Source organism: Larus michahellis, chromosome 1, assembly GCF_964199755.1.
Source record: "Larus michahellis chromosome 1, bLarMic1.1, whole genome shotgun sequence".
NCBI classification, from domain to species: domain Eukaryota; kingdom Metazoa; phylum Chordata; class Aves; order Charadriiformes; family Laridae; genus Larus; species Larus michahellis.
Window position 1 is genome coordinate 118,047,567 of NC_133896.1, and position 27,308 is coordinate 118,074,874.

The 27,308-nt window shown below is 42.2% G+C and overlaps 1 protein-coding gene across 7 annotated transcripts in view; it reads left to right on the plus strand.

Annotated features, from left to right (window-relative positions):
* Positions 1 to 1,185: 1,185 nt before the first annotated feature.
* The window catches only part of JAM2 (junctional adhesion molecule 2), a 37,695-nt gene continuing 11,572 nt past the window's right edge, over positions 1,186 to 27,308 (plus strand). For 2 of the 7 annotated variants that reach the window (XM_074600040.1, XM_074600031.1), the window contains exons 1-2: positions 1,406 to 1,592; positions 25,393 to 25,458. In XM_074600040.1, the coding sequence (XP_074456141.1) occupies positions 1,538 to 1,592; positions 25,393 to 25,458 (121 nt within the window). In that variant the 5' untranslated portion in view covers positions 1,406 to 1,537. Of the gene's footprint in view, positions 1,593 to 17,457; positions 17,477 to 25,244; positions 25,292 to 25,392; positions 25,459 to 27,308 lie in introns of those variants that run through there. The other 5 variants (XR_012588957.1, XM_074600050.1, XM_074600063.1 and 2 more) reach the window with 5 other exon arrangements.

The window sequence follows — 27,308 nt, forward strand, 5'->3', positions numbered from 1 at the left end:
ACATCAACTTTAGTAGCCATCCTATAAGTTATCCCTTAATTCCATACTGCCATTTCTTAACATTCCCCACCTCTATACCTTTTTCACCAGGCCCCTCCCAGATATTTAAATTTTATATCAACAATGTGTTTCAATCACTGTGTGGGTTTAAACAGTACTGTAATCAATGAAAGTTTGTATATGCTTAAAGTTATGATGTGTTGGGCCACACAAAATAAAGCACTTTTCTATTGTCTGTGGAATAGTTTTGATTTTATTAAATGTGTGTCACCATTGTACCAGTAATATATACTGGTCATATATATATATGTGCACATTTTTTGCAGAAATATTACTTGTATTCTAAATACATTTTTGCATGTGAAAAATAAGCCGAGAAGATTTTGTTGATGGCATCCTACTTCTTCGGTCTCCATTAAAATAGCTGCTAGAGATTTTATTTATAAATAATCTTTCCTCATTTTGCTACAGTCTAACAAAATGTAGCCAACATTACTGTTCTGATTATCAAATAAATGCTTATGATACTTTTCTTGCTATAGAACCGCATTACATCAGTGGCAATATATTTTTAAGATGTCATTAGGAACTACTCAGATGCACTATCAACTGTCACAATGAGTAATTTTCCTCGATTCATAAATTTAAAGGGCCATTACACCTCCTGTATATTTAATCGAGAATCTCCTGGACCGGTATAAACTATTAATACAAAAGGGAAAAGGCTTGGAAGGTCGCCGTGTAGCACCCATCATCTGCTGGATAACGGAGGTGCCCCGCGGTCGGTGGGGTTTTCTCCGGCACAAGGAGCCGCTGCGGCCCCCGGCAGCGCCCGCCCCATCCTCACCCCGCTCCCTTCGCGCCCGCCACATCCACGGGTTTGTTCCGTGATTTCACCCTGTAAATTCCTACTTCCACCCACCGTCTGGCTTTGGTTTCGGGAAACGTACCACAACAGGGACTACGGGCTTCTCTGAGAGGTTTAAGCTCTTCGTAACGAAAAGTTTATTCTGTTGCAACAAATGTCCTTGAGCTTACGAAGACCTCGCGATTTACAAATACAAGTAATTCGGAGGGAAGAGCTGCTGAATGCAGCACAGGACGGCCCCGGGATGCGCGGGGGCTCCGCGCTGGCCCCATGGCCAGGAGGAGGAGGAGGAGGAGGAGGAAGGAGGAAGAGGAGGAGGTGAAGGGCGATGCGCCCGGAGCTGGCGCGGAGCTGCCGCGGCTCCCCCGCAGCCGGTGCGGGGCGGGGAGGAGCCTCCTCCGACACGTTAAAAGTTTTGGGGCAGCGGTAGCAGAAGGGGGGGTTCCGCCGGGGCGGAGGCAGAGCCCGAGCCCAGCGGGCTGCGCCCCGGCCGCCGCACCTGCTCGGTGGCCGCTCCCCGGGCAGCCCCGGCGCCACCCCCCCGGTTCCTCCGAGGCGAGGCCGTGCCGGGCCGCCCCCCGCTCCGGCCGCGCCCCACGCCCCGCCGCCGCCGTCGCACGGCCGCTTATTAGCCGCTGCCGCCGGTGGGGAGCGGCCGTCGCCGGGAAGATGGCGAGCCGCAGCCTCCGCCTGCTGCTCCTCGGTTACTTGGGGGTCCTGAGCTGTAAGTGCCCGCGTCCCATCCCCGGTGTGGGGGGTACCGCTCCCTCCGGCAACGCCCCGGTCGCGGGGGGGACCGTCCCCCCGAAGTGTGAGTGTGCGCGGAAGGGGGAAAGTCTCGGCCCCGGGGCGCCCGGCCGCCGAGAGCCGCGCCCGCCCCCGCGGCGGCGCTGCCCGGGGTCCCGGGGAGCCGGCGGGCAGCTCCGGGGCGAGGGGAAGGGAGCGGCGGGGGGACGGCCTGTCCCCTCCCTCGCCCCTGGAGCCAAGTCGCCTCGCCAAGAAGGCAAGAAAAGCGGCGGCGTCCCGCGGCGGGGCCGGGGCAGCGCTGCGCCCTGATCGTTTCCATGTGTCTGGTGGTGTCACACAGATGTGACCTGTTTCAGCCGGGCCTGTTTCAGCGCAAGGCGGCGGCTCTCCGCAGTGATGCGAACTTCAGGATGCGGGCTGCGTACTCTGCTTTTTCTGATAGCCTTTACGGGATGAAGCAGCAAGTGAGAGTGTGTTTTCTGTTGTCAGCACTGGATGCTGCAGCTCCAGAACAGGCTTATGTTTCCAGTATTTGTATAGTCCTATTGTCTAACTCCTTAAAAACAAAAGCGAGGGCAATATTAAAATAAGTTGGCAAAAGCTGCTGCACCCAGAAAGTACCTGCAAATAAGAAAAAAAAAAAAAAAACAGATCGTGGGGCCACATACCTGTGAAGAAGCAGTGAATTAATATACAGTGCTAACAGTGCCAGTCGTGTGATAAGGCTGTCACTTTCAGATCACATCTTACTGTGCTCCTGTTGTATGCTTCTTGTGTCTTGCTGGTATTCTAGGGAAGGAGGCTGTACATGGAAATAGTGTTTTGAAAAGAATTATGTAGTGCAGTCTTGCAATGGAGCAACAGCCTGAGATCAGCCTGGAATGGGTTCTTAGTCCATTGTGGATGGGGGACATCCACAGTGCTGATGCTGGCTATGTTTTGTAGTTTACCTTTCATTCCTTCGCACCTAACAGAATCTTGTCTTTGTGGAAACTCCTTTTTTGCAGAGGAGGGATGAGTCCCGTCAAGGAGAGACTTGAAGTGGTGTGTGGCTGTTAGGTCTTTGGTTTGGTGGTGGTTTTCCTTTTCCCCTCTCTTTGCTTTTACAAGACCTTATGGAAATGTTGGGCTGTTAGTCGGGCAGCTAGCACAGACTTTCTTTTCCATATAGTAAATAATGATAAAAATTATTTCTTTGATTTTTTTTTCCTTCAATTGCTGTTAATTGCATGGATATATCTGAGCAGATGAGGCTGCTATGGTTTTTTTTAGTGACAGGTTTCAGTGTTCTGAGGCTGCTCAGCTTTCTGGTTAGTTGTGTCGGCCAGCAGCACTGGCTCTGACCAGTGAGGAAATGATAGAAGCTGGTTTGCAAGCAGTACAGCTAGATCAAAGTCTGGTGCCTGCATTGTTGTCAGACTTGCATTTTTTTTTTTCCTCTTCCTGTCCCAATTACCAAGAAACACCAGGTGGGGAGAAAGTTTACCAGCAAGGTGCTGATAAGAAGTCGTGGCATGAAGAAAGTGACTGTAGGTGGGTGTGCAAATGCTGATTGTTTGTGTGAGCCAGAGGAAATCCAGGCAGAAATCCAGGCAATCGGGAGTCTGCTGCTGCTCCTGTGGCTGGAATATGTTCACATGAACAATGAGAGTGAGGAATACTGGCGCCCAAGTCAGATGACGTATGGGCTGAGTGGTCTCTTACGTAGGACTGGGGCCTAGTGTGCCATGGAGATAGTGGGGAATGGGCTGAAAGCAATGAGGACAAGAAAGTAGTGGTTGATACCTGAAGCGCGCAAACGTTATGTTGTGGAGTAGGTCTAGAGAACTTGCTTGGTAGTTTAGCTGCAGAAGTTAAGAGCTGTTGGTGAACGGATGTTAGCATAACAGTGGTGAGGTAGATGAGGTTTGGATTGCTTTTCAGTGAGAACTTACTAGGAAATACAAATGACCCACAGGAACAGTAGTTTCTCTGAGTTAAAGCCTCTCTTTTCATCTTCAATTTAGAGGAAAGTAAGGGACTTGGAGATCTTCAATCACATTCTCTGTCAGCATGATCTCCTGAAATTGATGTTATCTGGAAAGTTTTAAAAGGTGCCACAGAGCAAGACTTGTGAGCCCTGCTGGCATGACAGTCAGAAAATGTACGAAAATGGTTGTTATTAATCATCATGGCTACTCTGGAGGAGATAGTACGTACTGATGAACTGGACTTTTTGTGAAACTTCTAGGTGTGATTTTTTTTTTTCTTGCATTAGTGTGCAGTAGAAATTAAACTGAAGCTGGTGATGCTGGGGGCAAATCCAGTACAATGTGTCTGCATGAGGACAATGCAGGGGCAATAAATAGTAGTCTTACATAAACATTTGACGGAGCTCACAGGGGTAGTTTGAGCAATAAGTAAGGTGAGTATGTGGGTTTTTGTTTGGTTTTGGCTTTAAAACAAACACCTCCTTAGTATTCAGGAATCTTTCAGCCAGATACAGAGGTTCAAGGCCAAAAAAGCCTTTTATGGCTTGCCCCCTGACAAGAAACCATAAAGCATAACTACATTGGCTGTAGGAATTGACAGTCTTTAAATGATGCTTTCCTGATTATATGTGATGTATTCAACATGGAGAATATTGTCAACCTGTTGATTCTTCTGTTGAACCCTCTCTGTTTGCTGGGTTAACTTGGTAGGGACTTACTCTGGTTTCTAAATGTGAGTCCATATTCAAGTGAGATGGGACTTCTTAAATTTGTAAGACTGCATACTTCTCTAGTAATATCTTTACAACAGAATACTATAAACCAGACTATCTATTTTTTGGAGAGGGAGTGCGGGGAAGAGACATCAAAGAAGATCTATTGCTGTTTTAGTTGAGAAGCAGTGTTTCCTTGCTGTGGACTGCCAGTGGTCTACAAACCTGCACAGACTCTTAGACAACATAATATAGGCTGTGAGATAATGGTAAACTTCTTAAATATAAAGAAACAAATGATAATTAACTACAGAAATGCAATGTTTTTTAATAATGTTCAGCCTAACTTTTTTTGTTTATGACTGTGGTGACACTGCACAAGATACTAGAATGCTTCTGAAATGGATAAAAATTGAGAACTTGGTTGGAAGACATCCCTGTCTTTAAAAGGGAGACGTGCTCCTTTCTAGCTTATAGAGTCATAGAATAGTTTGGGTTGGAAGGGGCCTTTAAAGGTCATCTAGTCCCACCCCCCTGCAATGAGCATGGACATCTTCAACTAGATCAGGTTGCTCAGAGCCTCTTCCAACCTGACCTTAAATGTTTCCAGGGATGGCGCATCTACCATCTCTCTGGGCAACCTGTTCCAGTGTTTCACCATGCTCAATGTAAAAAATTTCTTCCTTATATCTAGCCTAAATCTTCCCTCTTTTAGTTTAGAGCTATAACCCCTTGCCCTGCTAAAAAGTTTGTCCCCATCTTTCTTGTAGGCCCCTTTTAAGTATTGAAAGGTTGCAACAAGCCTTCTATTTTCCAGACTGAATAACCCCGAATCTCCCAGTTTTTCCTCACAGGAGAGGTGCTCCAACCCTCTGATCATTTTTGTTGCTCCCCTCTGGACCCAATCCAACAGGTCCATGTCCTTCTTATGCTGGGGGCCCCAGAACTGGATGCAGTACTCCAGATGGGGTCTTAAAAGAGCAGAATAGAGGGGGAGAATCACCTTCCTCGGCCTGCTGGCCACATTTCTTTTAATGCAGCCCAGGATAAGGTCTCCCCAGAGCCTCCTCTTCTCCAGGATGAACAACCACAACTCTTGCAATCTGTCCTCATAGGAGAGGTGTTCCATCCCTGTGATCATCTTTGTTGTTGTCCTCTGGACCTGCTCCAACAGGTCCATGTCTTTCCTGTGCTGAGGGCTCCAGAGCTGGGTGCAGTACGCCAGGTGGGGTTTCAGTTTCACTGTCTTGGTTAAGGCTCAGAAGAAGTTTTGTGTGTGAGTTACTGGCATGTCTCTCAGAAATCATGGCCTTTACTGCATTTGATCAGTCACGCTCTTTGCCTTAAACTTATGCACGCTGCTTGGAAAGGAATCTTCATCTGAGAGGACTCACCCCGTAGCAAGGCTATTTTGTGATAAGGGCTTTGCCTCTCTCCTTTCTCTCCCTGGCAGAGAGGAGGCAGAGAGGGCTGGTCCCTGGCTGGCCCTGCAGTATCCTTAGTTCAGGTTACTGGACCTGCAGGCTGCTACTGGATATGCAAAAGAAAAAAAAATGAGGGTCACTGTCTTCCCTCACTGCATACAGGCGACAGGAAACATACCTGGAAATCTGACATCAAGACAGTCACAATACCTCTTGTTTTCTTCTGTTTAAGGTGGATGTATGCAAGTGGAAGACTTGCTTTTGCTGTCATTTGGCCTCTGAGGTCCTGTTTTCTCAGCTTTAATGTTGCAACAATTCTTTGTTTGTGTCATAGGACATGCATTGCTGGTAACTGTGAATACTATAGGGCATCTGGCAGCAATAATGAGAGTTAAAACTACCTCTGTGATTAGCAGATCTAATTGAGCCAGGATGAGGTCTTCTCATTGGCTATTTAACTGAATTAACACAAAGATATTTTTGCAATTGTTTCCTGTATTATACCTATTTTTCCTACTGCAGGCTGTTTTGGCAGTAACACAGCAGCTGCCAGGTTCTGCTGCAGAAACTGGCTGATGGCATCACAGATGACTAGGCAAGAACTCGCAAGTAGCTGAACTTTGACTTCACCTTTGACTTCACTTGTCAGTGCTTTTGGAGGGGCAGGAACAACTAGTATTTTAGTTCTGAAACTGGGATTTTAAAGTTTACATATGGCACGATCTACTTAGATTCCATCAACACTCAAAATGTCATCTTCCTGTTGGAGCACTTCTGAAGACAGTCTGTTCATCGCTGGTTCCCAGCAGCTGGCGATCCCTTTTAGGAATACTGTTCTCGAAGAAAGTCTTAGTGTCGTACTTTCTCTTAGCAGTGCTAGAGGTGACTCCAGAGTAAATACTTACGTAAAGGAAGATTACTAAGAAAAGTTCACACAGCCAGAAATGGCTGCATTGCAATATAAATGTCCTGTATATCAAAACAATTGAAGCACAAGGTAGACATTTGTACTTGTCATTGCAGACTATTTGCCAGGGCCATATGGAATGGCTAAATTAGGGTTCCCTTGAAGTTATACAACAATATTAAAAAAAAAAAAAATTGCTTAAAATAGTGTCTCTGTGGATGTACCCAATGAACTATCTTATTGCTGGTTTTCCTTGGTTGGTTGGTTGGGGTTTTTTCTCCAGCATAATAACTTTGTTGCACTATTGCATAGATGTGGGAAAATAGATGGTTTACAAGTTCTTACTTTCTAGTTTAGTGGCTAATTTACCATGGGGTAAGCATTTTAATGGAAACTGAGGGACACGTTATGTGGAAGCTGAAAGGCAATTCATTTACCAGTCATTAATTCTATTTTGTTTAGGTCACCTTCCTCCCCCCCCGACTTTGTAAAGCTAGCTTTGTTACTTTCTGCTGTGTCTTTTCCCATCCCAGGTACTTTTCAAAGAACTCTCAGTTTTAACGAAACACTTCTGCAGAAAAGCCTGTCACATCTTTCTCAAAATGTTGTACGTGATTGTGCTGTAATTCCACCACAGGAAGCTTAAAGAAAATATTATGGTGTCTTGTTATCAAGACAAATGGTTTGTTTCCTTCATCTAAATACGGTGGGGGTTTTTTGGGAAATGAATATGCATTTCAAAGAATGAGACAGCAAGTGAGGCCAGAGGAGCATTTGGAGGGTTGCCAGTGTTTATGCTCACCTGTATTTCCAAAGCCACTCTTTTTCTGGAGGTCTCCAATGAGTTCTGTCACCTCTGTGCTCACAGTATATCATTGAGCACTTGAATGCTTATTATATAAAACTTCTTAAGCCAGGCAGAAGGTGAACTTGGCAGCTGAACATCTGGTCCTGTTCACTTGTCAGTTTCTAACACACACTGGGAGGTGAAGGAGCTCTTGGAAAAGGAAGAAGGGGAAAGCAGCCATTTCTGAACAGCAGCAAGTAATACAACAGCAGTAGTTGTTGGACCACTAGTAAGTCTGCAACCCCTCCTGGTTAATAGGAATTAAAGCAGGTACCCAATTTCTCTCAAAGGTTATTTACAGGGGAAAACATGATGGGAAAATCTGGTAATAAGCCTTTTCGAATGCTTGCTTTTTACAAGTTCAAAACTTAGCAGTTTTCCATAGGAGATGAGAAGGTCAAACTTGCATTGAAACAGCTACAGTTTGATCCTGGCTGTTTGAAAAAGTAAGAAATGGTCAGACTTGAGCTGCAAAGAACAGACCCTACAGGTATGAAGTTTCAATAGATATATTTACAGAGCCTTTGTTTGGATTAACTTCTTAAGGGTTGAAAATGCTCTCAAGCCTATCCAAACTACTGGGTCAGACACCAAGGGAAACAAGATGTATTATCGCGGAAAGCGATGTATTATAGGGTTGTTTTGGTACCAGATAATATTAGTAATAGGGGCTATATTTGCTGATCACAAACTGCTAGCACAGTTCTTGGAGGTAATGATGGAACATGCATTTTTGAGTGACTTTTCCTCAAATTAACATAATAAAGAAACCAAAATGATTATGTATTGTGTATCAGCCTGCAGAAATAAATTGGGAGATGCTCTTGGGAGTGGTGTGCTAAGTCATGACGTTGTGTATGTTGGCTAGAGCTGGTTTAGAGTTGGAGAGGTGCTTGTGCTTGGCATACTTGTAAACATATGAGGAAACGATATGCAGAAAACCGGAGTTTGAATACGTATTATGTGAGTTGAGACAGCAGTTTAGCACTTGAATGTACAGACAGTACTTATCTCTGGGAGGCCCTGGTTCATAACTGAAGCCTTCTCGCAACTGTACTGGCAAAAATGAGTAAAAACACATTATCTGGAATTATATCTGTAGAATGCATAGGTGTGTTTAGGTGCATATTATACTTAGCTTTTGTGCTCTAGTACCCTTCTCGTTTCTATAAAATGGTCTTAAAAAGTAAATATTGGTTCTTTGCCCTTTGACTGTTGGGACACCTAAATTGATTTTTCTACCTCTAGTCAACCACAAAGGTGAGAAATTTTGTCTTAAATTCCTGGTTTGTTGTTTGTGGCTCTTGTTTTCTGTACCGTAGTGCCAGGTTGACTGGGATTTGTGGGAGTGTGTCAGGGCTTTGGTGCAGCTTTTACACCATTCAAACTGGTGGCAGTGAGCACTTTGAGACTGGGAATAAAGCAAGCTGTAGTTAATAACAAAGGGCTGTACTTCTGTGTTTGGGGAGGCCGCTTCCCTGTGTAAATACAGAAAAATCTGAGAGGGCACAGTGGCTGGGGATGGGAGCGTGGGCTTTGGTGTGCCGAGACCCGTGGAGCGCTGCTGGCTGGGAGCCCCTACAGCTCTGGCTTGAGGCATTGCTCAGTGGCGTTGGCTGGGGCGTTCTGAGCCCCCCTTTTTCATGCTACGGAGCTTTACCGGGTCTGGTTGACTGGTGTTGAGCTTGCTTTTTTTAAAATGCAGACTGAAGAAAAGTCAGGCCCTGCTGAGAATAAAGCACTTAGCTGACCCATGCCGTATGAAAGGTGTTTGCATGAATTAAGTTAACTCTTAAGTTGAGCAAGTTATTTCTAAACAGAAATATATGCTTTCTGTAATAAATGTGACGTGACTGAAGACTCTTTAAATGCTGCTGCTGAATTAAATTTTAACGTGATGTCCTGCCAATTGAGATGTTCTGTGTCAAGATTTGGAAAAGGATATAAGTTTTAGTAACTTCTAACGTACAAATGCATACATCCCGTTGCTTGAGATGTAGAAGATTATAACTAATCAGCAACTTATACTGCATATAAACAATTCCAGCTTGTTTCAGATGTTTGCAACTCTTAACTGTAGGAATAATTAAATAGAGGAGGATTATCTCTAAAACCGAAGTAGTAGAATATCCTAGGAAGACATCACTGGTACCTGCTTAGCACTGTTCAGAAACAAAAATATGTGATAAATGTTGATGGGTTGAGTTCTTTTGTTGTGTTGTTGGTTTGTTGGTGTGTGTGGGGCTTTTTTGTGTCTGTCCATCCCCCCAGTGTGTGTGTCTCTTCTTTTTTTTTTTTTTTCCCTTTCATTCTCCTTTAATGACCATATAAAATCCAATTAAAAGATCACTAAAAATGCTTATATGTTGGAAGAGTTTGTGCAGAAAAGGTCTTTATCCTCTGAAAAGACTTAGTAGCTTTCCATTTAAATGTCAGTAAATATTTTTATTTGAAAGGTAAATGTTTTTGGTTTTACTCAGTATTTCAGTATTCTTTGTATCTTGCAATGAATGCTGCCGTTGCCTTCTGTTCACCAACATAATGGTCCTCCCTGGTGTAATGTGATTCACTGAGACACAAGAATGTCATGATCATTTGAGAGGCTCCTCAAAGGAAAATCAATATTTCTATATTGCAATAGAACAATACAACACCTGAAAATGTAAAAGAGGGAGGGTTGGGACAGCCAGGTGCTAGTAAAGGCTCAGAAGACTTTTTTTTAATGATGGTATTGTAGTATTGGAGTGACTAGTAAAACAAATTCGGACACTCCAAATTGACTGGTAACATCAAACTTGGTGCCTGGGAGAGGAGGGGAAGAGAAGTAAGCAAACACATCCATAGTGGAAGTATGCTTAGACATCAAGAAGCGACCCTTTGGACTGCATTAGTGTATGGGTTTGCTACTTGCCATACAGTCTAAGAGGCCTTTACATAATTCAGTTTGAAAATCAATTGCTTTATTTTTATTTTTTTCCTTTTCTAAATAAGACCTACGTCCTGGATGTCAACTAGTGCTATTTGAATCAAGTGATACGGAAGTCTTCTGGAATATCGTGAAGTCGTAAGAAGTAAATGTGATTCTTTTCTTAGTACGTGTTCAGCGTAAGTGTTGTTGAAATGATGGCTCGGGGTACTTCCAGAAGTTAATGTACTTATAGCACTCGTCCTTGGAACCTTTCAATAAATAATGTTCTAGTGGATGAAAGTCATCTGGGGAAGCTGTTTAACAACAGGGAATCAGCGCCATATGTAGAGAGACTAACTAAAAAATTTGTTTTCAGCTCTACTTTTCCCCTGTCACTGCATACTCTGTTACTTATTTTATTCATGTTCTAGTTGAATCTCTAGCTGAGTCCTCAAGACTGTAACAATCCACACACAGTTGCTGTTCGCTTTCCAGCTGTGTTCAAATTCTTAGCCCCCTTTTTTTTAGGGGGGAGAGGGGAGGGGAAGCAGTGCTACAAAGGTTTTGCCCAGTTGCCAAACAGTGCAGTGGCTTTCTAACATAAATAGCTGTTGGGAGAATGCACTGATTTTTGTGAGAGAAGAATGGAGCGATGTCTCTTTATAAGCATTTAAACTTATTTAAAGTTTATTCAAAGCTTTTGAAAGCTATGTAAACAGAGAAGGAGGAGAGGGGTGGCCAGTTCTTATATGTACAGACTTTCAGGTGCAGAATATTTTTCTTCAGAACACCAAAACTGCACAGAAGGGTTTTTTTTTTCTTACCTTTTTAAGCCTGTCTTCAGTCCAACAAGTAAAAAACTCATAAACCTTTGAGGCAGATACTTTGCCTTCTAGTAAAATAATAAGACCTAAAAGAATAGAATATATATATAACAAAATCTACTAAACCCAAAAGGTTGTTTAACACTTCACTTTAGAAAGCTGGGAATAAGTCAGTATTTAGGATCCGCCTAGCATTTGATAAACTCTGAACACAACTGGATTTAACTTCAACTAATTTTTTGGGGGGGGAGGGTGCAAAGTTGAGCTTGTCTCTTATGGCATCTTTAACGGTGGATTGTATACAACAGTGCATACTCCTCCCACCCCCAAAGCAAAAGAGCAGCTTGGAGGTAGGACATGATGGGCAAGGAACAGAGTTGCTGTTTGTTAATGAAGTGATGCTGTACCTATGGATTCCAGCAGAAATTAGATGTTACAAGCAGTTAACGAAATATTGGAAGGGGGTAAGGAGGAATTTGCCCTTCTTTTGAAGCTGAATTAGCTCACATTGCATGAATACAAAGAGAAAGAGAGGGACAAATCATAGCTAGAGAGAATATCAATAGAACTAACAGTGTAGCTTGTGTGTCCAATATGTACATAAAAAAGTTGACTGGAGTCCTAGTAACACTGTTTGCAGGCATACTATTTAAAACAGTATGTCAAATATAGATATGTTAGTAACTTAAACACCTTCAGTTGTGGGGTGGGACTAATCTCTGAGAACTAGAAAAATCATCTACTGCGTCATGTTGCTGTTAAGGCTGCAATCCTGTACCTATATGCTACAGTATTATAACTTTATGGAGCCCTGCCGAAATCTTATATGTAAAAATGTGGTATGAAATCTGATTATTTTAGGTTGTCAGTTGTGGTGACTGAAGGGTAGACAGTCCATGTTTTTTAGCTGCCTCTGTCTTGGGATGGGAAACGTGCTGGATGGACAGATAGTATCCAAGGAAAGTCCTATGGCTAAATGAGGCAAGTGGTTTAGTTAAGAAATAAAACCGTTTAAGTAGAAGATATGTGTAGACTTGGCTATGAAGAGTTCCATATCTGTAAACTCTGAAGTGGATACTCTTTCCTGTGAAAGTAATTAATTTTTTCTTGTAAGGAACCTGTTCCTTATCTGCCCTAAAACAATACCTGGCACTCATAAATCATAAAAGCTTATGCGCTTATTTTACAAAGGTGCATTCAGCAGAATTGTTGAACTCTTACTTAGTTGGGGATGAGTTCCTCTTAGAAGAGAAATACTGGTAGCAATCTATTATTCAACAAGGCATCTTGTTTGATTTCTTGACCACTCATAGCTCTGCTGATGCTAGCTCTGTACCATCCAGGCTCACTGCAAGAGGCCCAGCCCTGCAACAACAGTGGGAATAACTACATAAATGTGCGCTGATCCTCCTCTTACAAAAATATATTGTTCTGTGAATTTAGAGCTGAACTCCGAAGACCTCATTTTGTGTTTCGGTTCCATGTGATCACAATGCTTATGCTGCTGTTTGCCAGTATAGTCCTTGGCCTGTTCTTCAGTCATCTTTCTCAAAAAGGGATCCTTAAACTGAAATTAATTGACCTCAGTTGAAGGAGCACAAGGACCTTTAAAGTGGTATTATTTAGTCTTATTTCTAAAGGAAACTTCAGTTTAAGCAATAATAGCGTGACACAAGTTTCTAGAGCATCAGTATCTCATGAGTAGTTGGTTATAAAGGGAATATGGGCAGAAGCAGGCAAAGCAGGTGGGAAAACAGTAGTTTCAAACAGTATATATGCCTATCTGGGAGTCACGGTTTCATGAACTGTGTTAATCTATTGACTCTAACTAGTATTCTAGAAATGTAGTATGTGTGTTTTGGTGATATAATATCTTACGTGCTCTGTAGACTATCACAGATATAGCCACTTTAACCACCAGACTTTTAAGCATTAAATTGCATTTGAGGAGGTAGTGACCCAAGGGGCTGAATCCTTAATCATGTATGGCTTATTCTAATAAAAAGAAAACTTAAAAAATCTAATTGCTTTAAAAAAAAAATATATATAAAAATTCCCAGGTCTACACGTTCCTGGTACTGTTTCTGTCTCTGAATGTGACTAGATTGACTAGTTAATTCTGACAAGATTATTTGTCTTCCATACAAATCATTCTGTCTCCTGGGTTATTTTTCTGTTGTAGTTTTACAGCATTACAGAATTGCTGACATCTTTTTTGTTTCATTTTTGTGCGAGTGAAACAGCTGGTACTTTCTTAGTTTAAGTAACAAGATCATCAAATCCTATTACGTGAAGCAACAAACCAGTGAATTGTGAATGTTAGGTCACACACTGAGCTTTCCCTTCTTCTGATGCAAAGCAGCAGAGCGCTTCATTAGCGAACCTTACCCAAATATTCTTGAGGATGTGGCTCCTACTACATCTCTTCTGTTGAAAAGCTGTGGTGATTACCAAGTTAACATTTCTGCTTGATTTAAAAATAAACAAAAAAAAGCACAGAGTTACTTTATTATGTTTATACCCGTTTCCTGTGTAACTTTCCAGTGTTGTTCTTCTAATGTTTTCTAATCTGAATACCCATATGTTGTTTTGCTTGGGTAGCTTTTAATGTGATGAAGGCTCTAGTGGTTTGGTTTTGTTTTTACCGTCTTCATCCCCTTTAAGGAAAACTTGGCACCTATTATACTGTGACCTATTGTTCCTAGCTCTACCTTCCGGAGGATTTCTTCTAATCAACCTTCTCCTTTAAGCATGCAAAACATCTTCTGTTTGTTCTAGCTCCTCTTGATATGTATCAGCCGTAACTGAATTGAAGGAGTGGCTTCAGTCTTGTTCAAATGTGCCAGAAGGTGCTTCTATAAAATTTGATATTAAAGAACTAAATTATCTATTAAAGGCCTGTAGAATTAAGGCTAAAGTTATACATTTGTACTGTAAACTACGATGTTGATTGAAAGTAATAGTCATCAAACCTGACTGTTAGCTGCTTCTGGCAGGAACAGACAATTGAGCAGACTTGGCAGTGTAAGAGACCATGTGTGAATGAAAATGGGATGAGCTAATTTGGCAATTGCATTTGGATTATTAGGGAGGGTTCACCAAATCCTTTTGGCCAGCAGAGAAGTGGTCATCATGTTCCCAGCTCATATTAGCAAAGAATCTCGTCTGGAGGAAAAAAAAGTTAAAACGTGAAGTTCAGTGCTGTTTATCATTAATAAGATACAGTCTTAAAAATCACGGTTTGAGTGAAATGTGTTCAAGTGAAAACACCACTCCCACCCCCAGTTATTGGAAACATCTCCTCAGAAATCCCAAGTTCACAAAGCATTGCACAATACTCTTGCTGAGTATTTGTATTTAAAGAGCATCCTACTGTTTTTGGAAAGACTCTGACTTTTTTTTTTTATGGACATGCTAGCTAGAATGACATCAGAGTACGTCCCAAAGTCAGCAAAAATTGAATGGGAGAAAGCCCGTGTAAAGCCCTTTTTAAAAACTCACCACAAAGAGTTATTCTTACATCCATTGCATGTTAGTATAGAGGTATATTCTAGGTCAATGTTTGCTTCAGAGAGAACGGTTTCTTTTTAAATTAATGTGTTTCAGATGTATCGTCCCTTTCAGTGGGGGACATAAGGTGACAACACTGACTTAGCTTCGATTATTACATTTTGCTGAAAATGGGACATTTGGGTGTAGTTGGTCAAATTAGCTATCCTACCTGCTACTGTCTGCAGTGCACAATTCTGGTTAGTTAACTGTTCCTATACCTTTAGAAGCCGGAACTTAATACAGACTCATATGTACTCATCCTCTGCAGTGAAAGAGCTTTGTAGAAATGCTGAGATTAATAACAAAGGGGTTGAGAAGACCTACTGGGGAAAAACTGCTCTAAACTCAAGAAAGGACTGAGGATGCACAGGGAATTAGATTCCAGCTTAAATGAATAAGACTAACTATGGGAAGAGACATTTCTTCATTATAACAGTGTATTTACTTAGAACAATTTAAAATTGTAGCATCTGGAAATACGATCCTACATTGAGAGCGACTGAATTACTTCACTGGTTCTGAATGAGCAGGGACTCCAGTTTCATATGGTGTTTACTGGAGTTGTAATTTATGCTGGTTGGCACAGTTGGAAAGTAAACTAAATTTGTTTTCAGGGTTTTTTAGATAAGTAATGTGTATTTGTACGTAAGTATTTGTAGGTATATAAACGACGGACTTCTAGAAAGTGTTTATCCTTTTCCAATTGCTCGGCAATTCCAGCAAAAGTCACTTAAGTGTTGTAGGAGACTTCAGAGATCTTTACCTCGAATTGTGGGCCAGAGTGGTTGTGTGGGTTTTGAGGGGGGGGGCGGGTAGTGGGGTGTTGCTTGTTTCTTCTAGTTGCCCAACTCTCTTGCGTTTCAGGGCTGATTTTACGGCTGATGTAAATCAGGCGAGTACTCTTGACTTCAGAGGAACGTGCTAGTTTGCACTGGGTACCTAGCTTTGCTTTAACTTACTCATTTGTTTTAATTTAACCATTCTGCGACAGTTCCTCTAGGTGTTTGCGCAGGCCTGCCTTTCGCTGAATCGTTACCCCTAGTCGCGCCGCTAGAGATGTGTTTCTTCCGAGCGCTGTCGGAGCGTGTGGTATGAGGTGGGCGGCTCGGCAGCGGCCGGGGGCTGCTGCTCCCATGGCCCATCCGCACAGTCTTTTGAACACACGACGGTACCAGACACAAGCCGCCCGCATCCCGATGCATCTTAAAATGAGCAACGGCTGAAGCAGCTCCAGGCTTGCGCTGCATTTACAAGCTGTTTTTGAGCCGCTGCTGAGTTGCCGTGGAAACCAATGTCGAGCAGGACTGGGAGAGGGCTGGAAAATAGGCTTTTTTTTTTTTTTTTTCTTTTCTGTGGGAGCCTGAGTAGTTTAAAACCCCATCCCCCGTTTTCAGAAGCTCCCTCTGAATTGCCATGGAGACAAGAGGAGTAGCGGAGTTTGGGGCCTCATAAAAGTGCGAGCTATAAATATTTATTTGGTTAATAGTGTATGCTTTCTGGATTGTCTTTCTGTTGGGATAAACTCCATGCTACACTGAACCTTTGCAAGCTGTGAATTCAAACCGTTCCTTTCTTCTGTGTGAGTAGAAAAAGAGGAGGGGGAAAAAAAAAAACTTTGAAGGGAATTGCATTTCACATTTTGATTATTAATTACATAAAAATTAATTATAAATTTATCTTTTCCCAGAATTTCCCACACCATCTCATGCAGTAATCTTTCAGCGTTGGGACTGCTGAAAGCTCTTGGGAGGCTGCTCAGTTTATCTGGAATTGTTGAGTTCTGGCGTTCACGGTTTCTTCAGAAAGGCTGACCTAAATAATCTCTTCCTTTCTTGTCCCGTGCTACTTGACTTTTATTCCCTACTTTCTCCTCCACAAGCGCTTCCAGTTTTGTGTTTCCAGGGCCAACTGTCCTTGGGGCTCTGCTCTGAAATGAATCATTACCATGGTCTTAAACTCTTAGGACTACTACTGATAACTTTAGATAATTGGCTCTGACAACTTCAGTCTCTTACTACTGTTACCTTCAGGTTTGGTTTTTTTTTTTTGCTTAATTTGAAAGTTAAGAATAAAGGCACCATCAGCTGGTGTGCTAGCCTTCCAGATTGCACTAAACAGTACACCCAAAGCCGAGGATTAACTCATTTTTAGGTAGGCATTGTAAATGAAAACCTCTTTGCTAGTCTGCTCTGTAGTTGAGGCCTTTAACACAAGAACTTCTTTCCCCTGTGAGACTGAGAGCTCCTCAGATTATCCAATACCAACAGGTAGAAATCCTGCTTTTAGTCACTTTCTGGCAAAGTTTCTCTTCCCCTGTTTAAATAACTCCTGGCTGAATGAAAATGCAATTCTGCATTCTGTTTCTCATGTGACTTCCATTACGAAGGAAGAGTTACTGAAGCTGATTAAAACCTACTCTCTGTAACAGATGACTGTGAAGGATTGTTTTTATTTTTATGCTACATCTAAATAAAATAGCATATTTTTGCATTAGGCTCTAGGCCTCTGGATATGTAATACGTAATAAATCCCAGAAAAACTATTTGAACATGATCAGTTTGGGCATTTAAACGCTGTCACTTTAGCCTAAGTTTTTGGGTTGTGGTTTGTTTTTTTGGTTTTGTTTTGTGTTTTGGTGGCTTTTTTTTTCCCTGAAACAACCTGTTACTTGTCAAGTTTTCCTGTTTGGAGGAGCCACCGTGAAGTACACCTTCAGGTAGGTGACGCCTTGCTTTGTTGCAATAGAGGTCTTGCAGGTGGGATACCTTAAAACTTGACTGCTTTGTCTTGAGTATCTGTAGATTATTTTGATTATTTTTAATTCTTTTTTTTTTTTTGAACTTGACAACTGCTCTTAATTTGGGATCTTTTAATAAAAAAAGGTGAAAAAAAAGTATCTGCTGACTTCCCAGCAAGACACTTAATATGTGTGTGTTAGATATCTCATTGACCTACCATCTGGATGCTAGCCTTGTTATTAGCTTCAAAAGTATAGCTCTGCTCAGGAGAGCAAACAGAGCGGAGGATTACTCCATTGTGCATGGCTCTGAGCCTGGGCTGGAAGGGGCAAAAATGCCTTTGGGTTTGGTGAAAATTTTTTTGGTTTCACCGGGCGTGGGGGGAAGGTCAATTTTGTGTGTATCAGATGCTCAGCTGTAGAGGTGGAATTTTAATTTTGTAATAGCTGCTCTTCCAAAAAAGAAGCCAAACCAAATATTGGATTTAGCTGTTTTCTTCCCACTGCCCCAGCTCTTCCCTTGCTCTAAAAACCTAGTCCATTTCTCCAAGAATAAAAGGGGAAGGCTTGTATAAAAAGAGGGGAGGGAAAGCTAGCAGGTGTCTGTACGTGTAAACTGCAGTTCATTACAGGGCTTTTCATGAGGTTATTAATAAATCTCTTTATGGAGAAGGCACTGCCTATAACATAGAAGTTAAGCTGTGTAACTCTGCCAGTGAGCTTTTATTCCTTGCATCCTCCTATTCTTTGAACCTTCTGAGTATCTAAAAGCTTGCTTCTTCTGCTGTATCTCTGTCATTCCCAGGAGTCAAGACCAAGACATTGCATTTCTAGTACTGTCTAAGGAGTTAAAATAACTAGCCGTATTTTTTTTTCCTTGACGCCTGAAACACTACCAGCACAGATACCCTAGAACAGCTTCTTTGTAGTGCCAGGAAACCAGCACTGCATCTGCTCGTATCAAGGAACAGTTTTCTTTATAGTTGTAAGGATTAAAAACTTAACTTCTTTGTTAAAGGCAGTTTCTTCAAGCTGCTAGAAAAACGTCTCATTTTCCACTGATGTAGGGATAGCACGTGTATAAATAGTGTAGGATCCCTAGGTTTCCTTCCTTGATTAAGAACATCTGCAAGGTCTAGGTCCTCATTAGCCAGTAAAAGTGTTGGAAACCTTGCTGTGTATTTCACAGCGTGTTAAGCTACTCTTAAGAGCTGTATGTGTTACCACCAGGTCTCAGAGAGTTGCAGCATCTCTGGGGTCTGAACAACCAAAACTTGCTTGAGTGTTTAAATCCAGCAGTTTCCAAAACATGACAGAAGTGCTGCTGACAGCTGCCATGTAAGTGGAGGGGTGGCTGAGAAACTCTTTTAAGTTCCTTTTGTGTTTTACACCCCTTTAGCTGTTCAGCCAGAAAATGCGCCTTCTCTCTTGGATTACTACCCTTTATGCAGTCGCACCACGCCTATTAAAATACAGATTTGCTCTCCCCATCTGGGTTTAGATGGGTTTATTATTCCCACCCTGCAGACCCCTCCTTCAGACTACTCCCTTATTTGTTTTCTCTGGCTGAAGGTATGCAGGGTTGATTTTTTTGTAAATCGGATAAACTCTGCCCAAAGTAAATCCTGTTCTATTATTAATCTTTAAGATTCAAGAAATTTTGTAACTCAAGATAACTGAAAGTCTGAAGTTGAGCTTCTTTTTCCTTTTTTTTGCCCATGATACAGGATGATTTCTTCTAGCCCTTGTCTAAAATTTGAAGTCTTAATGCCACGTTTATGTTATGTTTACTTAATGAAGCTGGGTTTACTCCAGTTATTTCCAGCTATGTTCTGGTGCCTAAATTGCCAATTTTGGAGATCATTTAAGGACTCAGTCCAACACAGGAGACTCCTGCAGAAGCTGTGAATACTCCCCATCTCTCTCCAGCATGTTTGCTGGAATTTAGCATTCACCAAGCAGAACTGATGGAGGATGAAGGCTGCTTAAACACGGACTGCTGACAGCAACGTGGCTGGGAAGAGTGGTGGATCTGAGCCCTGGCTGCTGGCTGTTAACTGTCAGAGTTAACATAGTCAAGCCTGCCAATGCCACTGTGAGCAGGGTTGGTAGCCTTTCGGTTGTCGTAGCCACATCTTAGACTACTAAGAAGAATGGGACTTAGTCTTTTTTTTTTTTTTTTTTTTTTTTAAGGTTATGCACAACTAAATCTCTCCAAAGGTAGATAGCTAGATAGCTTCTCCTCCCTCCTCCCCATTTATGGACTATGTAATCTGTGGAGTAGTTCTCGTAGGAAAAAAAATGTGGCAACAGGAGAGACAAAACAGACATGAGTGTTTAAACGCTGGGTATCACTTGAGTACCTCATGGTAGGTAGTTACATAGCTGAGAAGTCTGTATCAGCATCTAAGCACATCACCAATGGTTTATCCTGGGGCGGTTGTGTGTCTGAAGGGTGCTAACACCAAACGGATGTCTGGTTTCCTCTTCTCTTTTAGGTTCAGTGGGAGAACTGTCTTCATTATCACTTTATTCTTGGAACATCAGACTTCCTAAACTTACAGTGTCCTCTGAAATCCTTTGTTAAGCTTTGCTCTAAACCACCTGCTCTTTAGAACTTGGCAAAATACCACAAGACTGCCTTTTCTCTTGTACTTATAACTTTGTTTTGATTCTGTTCTCATGTAACTTCCTCCAGGCACACTGTTTCCTTTGATTTGGTTTGACTAATATGCTTTTCCTTAATGATTCCTCCAGCTAGTTGTTTCAGTTTACAGCTGTGTGCGTGGTTATCAAATGGAAAGTGTGTATTTTTGGGATTTACTTCTAAACAAATGGATTTATTGGCACGAAAGAGCAGGGCTATTTTTTCAGTCTGTATAAAAGGTGAACAAAAAGTTTACTAGTACAGTAATATGTCATGTTTTCACTATTGATCTTTATATGATGAATTAAAATCCAAAGCTTAGAACTAAGTTTCTGAGTAGTTGTTGGAGGCATTTCTAAAAAGACAATTTAAGAAAGAGATGCTCTAGCTTTGAAGAGGTCTCTTGTCTTTCTGCTTGATCAGAATATATAATGGTTTTAATTTGGTCAGCTATCTCTACAACAGCTATCTCTTAAGCTACTGTTCGGACTCTGATGCTTCTTGAAGAGGGGCATGTACATGTGTGGTTTGTGTGTGTGAGGAGGAATGCTGTGTGTATGTTGAAGTTCTTTATTTTTTCTGATGTATCTTATACGTACTGCATTGCATAATTGGATCTTCATGTATTCTATAAATCCCTTGATGCAACAGGAAATATAGAGACTTTGTCCAATTGTAAGCTCCCAAAACAAAGTACGCAAAGTAATTCCATGATGACTTGCATAGTGAGAAGTACCATGATCCTGCCCCAAAAGTCATAACGTTTTCTTATTGTAGCTTCTAGCTTATGGATACTTAGACTGTGACAGTGGGCTACCTGACATCTCTGTTAAAGAGGAGGAGTGAAGTTTCTAGGTCTATGAAACAGTGAATGTAATACAGTGGTAAATTGCGTGTATTTGAGCTGCTTTGTGTCCAGACAGAGAAGGTTGGTGTGTCACTTATAAATGGCTCTGCCCACACATTGGAGCCCTAGAAATGGTCCCTACCTAAGTGTTAGCTGCTGTCAGAGCCTCAGAACAAAATGCTCCTCCCTATCATGAACATATGAAGGAATATGTTATTTCAATAGATAAACCTGATTTCTCATCTATTGGCATATAGGATAAAAAGGAGTGGTGGTGTTACTGCTCTAGAAACAACATGGTTTGGGTAAAAGTCAAAAGCTAGTTTTTTTTCTGTAAATCTAAATAGGGCTTAATCGGTTAAAAGGAAAATGACTTAATGACTTCAGGCTTTATTCTAGACCAAGCTTAGACAAAACTGAGGAGATGGGCTTGATGTAGACATGCAGAAGTAACAGTAATTTGGGAGGCACTGGAGAGGTGGTTCCCTCCTCTGGTTTCAATGGGGTGTGTGGGGGGGTCACTTTTTGTTTTTCATGTCTTTTTTTAAAGTCCAACAGGAAAGTTTCCTTTCTTGATGGGGTGGAAAAAATTTCCAAGTGCTATTTGTAATGCAAATATTTTTTGCTATTTCAGTACTTTAAGGGTACGTAAATGGCATTGCTGGAATTGATGTCTTCACTTTTTATTTATTTTCATATTATAAACTTCTGCTGTAACTATTTTGGGGTAATGCAAACATGATGGTAAGATCAAAACATATTAAGGACAGGATAGTTGCACACAAACTTGGATCTTTTGGTAATGTGCGCATGTGAACATATGTTTCTCTTAGAAATAAGAAATGTTGGACATACATTTGGAAGGGGATGGTGAGAGATCTAGAAAGGAGCAGCTTTGAAGAGCAATACAGGAGTATGGCATGTGGGTGCCCCAGCTGGGCTGTCAGGGGTGCCCAGGCTGGGCGGCTTCTGTGGTGAGCGGCCAGGGCTGCCCCGAGCCGGACACAGATGGTTCCAGCTGGCTCTAACCCACCCCCCGCAGGGCACAGCTTTGCCAAGTGAAGTCTCTGTCTTTCTCTTGACACACGAGCTTTTTAACTTTATTTTCTCCCCTGTCATGTTGAGGAGGGGAAGTGAGAGGGTGGCTGGGTGGGCGTCTGGCAGCTGGCCAAGGTCAACCCACCACAATAGGATACAGTGAAAGAGTAACTGAACTTTTGCTACAGTGCTGGGAACTCAATTACCTATTCTTACTGTTGCTCCATGACTCAGAGGCAATGCTTACAGATACTGATAGAACTACAATCTGTATTTTTAAAGGATGCTGAAAAAAAAACCCTAGAAAATTACAGAAGGAAAGGGCTGTAGGAAGAGTTTGGGTGGAGAATTCACTCTGTAGTGCCAGACTTGAACGATAAAGAATGGTCTTCAATTGAGAAGAAAACCATGATGGTGTATGGGATCAGTACTGTTTAATACCTTCATCAGTGACACAAACAGAGGGATCGAGTGCACCCTCAGCAAGTTTGCTGACTACACCAAGCTGAGTGGTGCAGTTGACATGCCTGAGGGATGGAGTGCCATCCAGAGGGACCTGGACAAGCTTGAGAGGTGAGCCCCTGTGAGCCTCATGAAGTTCAACAAGGCGAAGTGCAAGGTCCTGCACATGGATTGGGGCAACCCCCGATATCAATACAGGCTATGGGATAAAGGGATTGAGACCAGGCCTGCTGAGAAGGACTTGGAGGGAGCTGCTGGATGAAAAGCTGGACATGAGCTGTAAATGTGCACTTGCAGCCCAGAAACCCAACCATATCCTGGGCTGCGTCAAAAGAAGCCTGGCCAGCAGGTCGAGGGAGGTGATTCTGCCCCTCTGCTCTCGTGAGACTCCACCTGGAGTATTGTGTCCAGCTCTGGAGCCCTCGGCACAGGAAAATCATGGAACTGTTCGAGTGAGTCCAGAGGAGAGCAACAAAAATGATCAAAGGGATGGAACACCTCTCCTGTGAAGACAGGCTGAGAGAGTTGGGTTTGTTCATCCTGGAAAAGAGAAGGCTCTGGGGGGACCTTATTGCAGCCGTTCAGTACTTAAAGGGGGCCTACAAGAAAGATAGGCACAATTTTTTTAGTGGGGCCTGTTGCAATAGGAGAAGGGGTAATGGCTTTAAACGAAAAGAGGGAAGACTTAGTCTGGATATAAGGAAGAAATTTTTTACATTGAGCATGGTGAAACACTGGAACAGGTTGCCCAGAGAGATGCTAGATGCACCATCCCTGGAAACGTTCAAGGTCAGGTTGGACAGGGCCTCTGAGCAACCTGATCTAGTTGAAGATGTCCCTGCTTATTGCAGGGGGGTTGGACTAGATGACCTTTAAAGGTCCCTTCCAACCTAGCACATTCTATGATCGTACCTTCATACAAAGAAGGTGCGAACTCGGAGCAGTGAGAACTGTTGTGGTTTACCCCACCTGGCAAAAAAGAACCATACGGTCTTTCACTCACTCCCCACCACCAACAGCGTAATGGAGGTAGAATCAGAAGGAAAAGGCAAAACTTGTGAGTTGACATAAAGGCAGTTTAACAGAACAGCAAAGGAAAGAGGAAAGCAACAATATTACTGATAGAGGAATACTGAGGGAATCTTATCAATGCTTCTAAATATCTAAAGAATGGGTGTCAAGAGAATGGGGTCAGGCTCTTCTCAGTGGAGCCTGTCGACAGGACAAGGGGCAATGGACGCAAGCTGGAACACAGGAAATTCCATCTCAACATGAGGAAAAACTTTACTTTGAGGGTGACAGAGCACTGGAACAAGCTGCCCAGAGGAGCTGTGGAGTCGTCTTCTCTGGAGGTACTCAGAACCTGCCTGAATGCATTTCTGTCCAGCTTGCTCTAGGTGAACCTGCTTTGGCCCAGGGGGTTGGACTAGATGATCTCCAAACTCCCTTCCAACCCCCACAATTCTATTATATACGAAACACCATTAATGTACCACAAATACCTATTTGGGTCAGTCAATCCAGCTGTGTCCCAGCTCCTTGTGAAAATTAACCCTACCCACACCAGAACCACGTTGAGAACCCATAGCTGAAAACCCAAATGGACTCACTCAAGTGAGAAATGAGGCACACGCTTCAACAGAGGTAACAATTGTCCAAAGAAAACAATAAGAAGCAAAAGATTCTTGATCTGTTCGTGTCTTCAGATCAAGACTGGATATCCATCTGCTAGGTTGTGTGTGACTCTTCCCCCGTTAGAGCCCCCATTAATTCTTGGGGATGAACAAAGGAGGTCTGTGTGTGTGAGAGAGATAAACAGCAAGGTTAGACTAAAAGGAATAAAGCAAGACTAGTTTCTATCAGTCAAAAGAACATTATTCTCTTAAACAAGCTATGTTTCCAGATGTTATTGATGATAAGGGCTCCGTTCTCATTCATACTGTCTGTAGCAATTGTTGAGTTGGCTGATGCAGATGGAGACAACAGACTGCATTAGGAGTGTCCATGCTGTCTTCAAAACTGGTCCTAAACACAAGGGAACTTTAGATGCTTTTGGAAAGAAGAAAAAAAAGTTAACATAAACCTGTGTAAAGAACTGTATTTAGCCAATCTTAAGCACTTGGTACACTTGTAGCCTGCCATGAAGTAATCAGAATAACTGGGACTGATTTGTAGGCCTTGCAGGAATGCTTCTGAATTGTGAGGGGACATGGTGAAGTCCTTTTCTACTCTTAAGAGAGAATGTATAGTGACATGAAGTGGGGGAGGAGGGAGCTGGCTGGGGGACTAGTGGTTATTTCATTTGTTGTCTCTGAAATGTCAGTATTCCCAATACAAGAGATATCCAAGAATGTATGGGGGTTTTTTTCTCTCTTTGATATAAAACTATAGAAATGTTGACTACTGTTTTCTGTCTCATTTCAACAAGAATTTAGGGTAACTGCCAATTACTGCACATGTTGTTTTACCCTGTAGAAGCTGTACGTGGTATTCTTCAGTAAATGTGCCTGCCTCGTAGTAGGAATACAATGGAAAATACACTTAGGGATTAATACAAGTCTCCTCAATTAGAAACAGACTGAGACATTACCCTAGTATAAAACAATGCCTACTGTTTATATAGAACTTCTCATATGTAAATATTATCATGCTATTGTAAAAGAGAAATATTACTATTTTTTTACAGGTGCCAGGGCACAGAGAAGAAAAGAGGAATTGTTCAAGGCCACCCACATGGCCAGCCCTGATCTAGCTCTTAGTCCTGTGCTCTCTCTAGGAGACAGTGTCTGATCTGTGCACTGTAAGGAGGCCTTGAAAATATTGCTTGTAGATGCTAAAGTGCATACGAAATTACAAGTGTTTATTGCTGAATTGTCTTTTTTTTTTTCTCTCCCCTTGCAGATCGTAAAGTGTCTGGAATTTCCATTGAAACGGATAACAAAAACGTAAAAGCAGAGGAGTTTAAGGGTACAGTATGGGTATTGCTGTGATTATTTTTAATATATACACAATACATGCAAACTGCGTATACAGAAGCTGTGCAGCTGTTCAAACTGTATCCCTTTTTTCTGAGGGGTCCTGCTCCTACTATCTCAATCGACTTTGTGTAATCTTGGTCTTGTCCTCATTTTGTTCTCTTACTTGATGTCAGGTTGGACTAGATGCTCCCCAGAGGGCCTTTTCAACCTCACCTGTTCTGTGATTCTATGACTTGTTTGTCAGTCCTGGTAGCTCACTCTGTAGCTTTTGCCTTGGTTTCCTTCCACCCACAATGATGGCAACTGATAGAAAGGAAAATGACTTGTCTTACAAGACCGAAAAGTGAGGGACTAGAGAAAGAACGACTGTAAGTCAGCTAATTGTCAGTAACTGTAACTGGGTGGCTACTTTTAATTGTCAGTAACTATAGTGGATATTTATATATGTATATGTCATATGTAAAACGGCAAATGACTTCTAATAATGTCCTAGAGAAGTTAAGGAGGCAGGGAGGAAAACCTGATGTTTGCTGGGTAAATGATAAAGGGATCCTAGTAGTGTGTATGAGTTTTGTGGTTTATGTGTGGGTTTTTGTTTGTTTTTTCTTTGCATTTGGTTGGAAAGGAGAGAGGTGGGAATTGAAAGAACTGTTTGCTGAGCTTTAGGCTTTATTCATCTGTTTGAGGTAATAATCAAATGTTTTAGAGGTCTGTAAAGCTGTCAGTTGGGCTCCTGTGAAGAATTTTTGTCACTTTGGGGGAAGAAAACCTTAATACATTTAGAGCTCTGGACAGGCAGGGGGAGAGAAGCTCTTCAGGTAATATTAAAGCTTGATAAGGTTCTGTCTCTTTATATGATATATGGCTTGCATTTTGTTCTTTTGTTATTTGTATGATAGAGTGAGATCAGCTCAACGTAGCTCAGATGCCATGCCGAGTTTTTTTTGTGTAGTAGCACTAAGGGAATGGCAGGGGCTGGTGGGCCTAGCTGTTCAGCTGAATGCCACTGACCTGAAATGCATTTTTCTTTTATACTCCAACTCCTACTACTGTATGGGAGGGTGGTCTGTCACTGGAACGGGCTGCCCAGGGAAGTGGTCACAGCACCAAGCCTGTCAGCATTCAAGGAGTATCTGGACAACACTGGTAGTCATATGTTTTAGTTTTAGGTAGTCCCACGAGGAACAGGGAGTTGGACTCGATCATCCTTATGGATCCCTTCCAACTTGAGATATTCCATGATTCTATAATGAAATTATAGCCTCCAGAGCAGATGTAAATACAAATTAAACATTGTTCAGGCTGCTCCAAAATCCCGGAAGGTTCTTCCAGGCCTGGCAGAGCCTTTGTTGATGCACAGCATGCTGTGGGCCTACCTTAATGCAAGTCAAGTAGACCTGTTCTGGAAAATACTTTTCACTGCCTCTGTTAGTATGGGAAAAAGCAGGAGAGGGAAACTATGATGAAGGAGAGTTTTATTATGTTGTCTCTGTTCTGGGTGCACTCCTTTTCTTCCATGTCATTCTCTTCCTCAGAGTAAGATTAGTGGGAGGGCATCAATGCTAGCTTTTCTGAAACAAAAAAGGTAGCATGCAAGAAAGGGGCAGCGCATTCAAGATGGAGGTGACTTGTTCAGCTGAGATCACTTCAGCTGAGCTGTCTCTGTGTCAGCTAATATAGACCAGCTCATGAGATCAGCCAACTGTCACAAGGTCAGTAGCAAAAGCAAGCTGAGCTTGAATGATGGTTTTTCTTTGTTAGAAGGATACAAAAACAAAATGGAAAGGAAACTTTAGCAAATCTTAAGATTCAGGAAGCCTCCACCCATCCACTCAACCT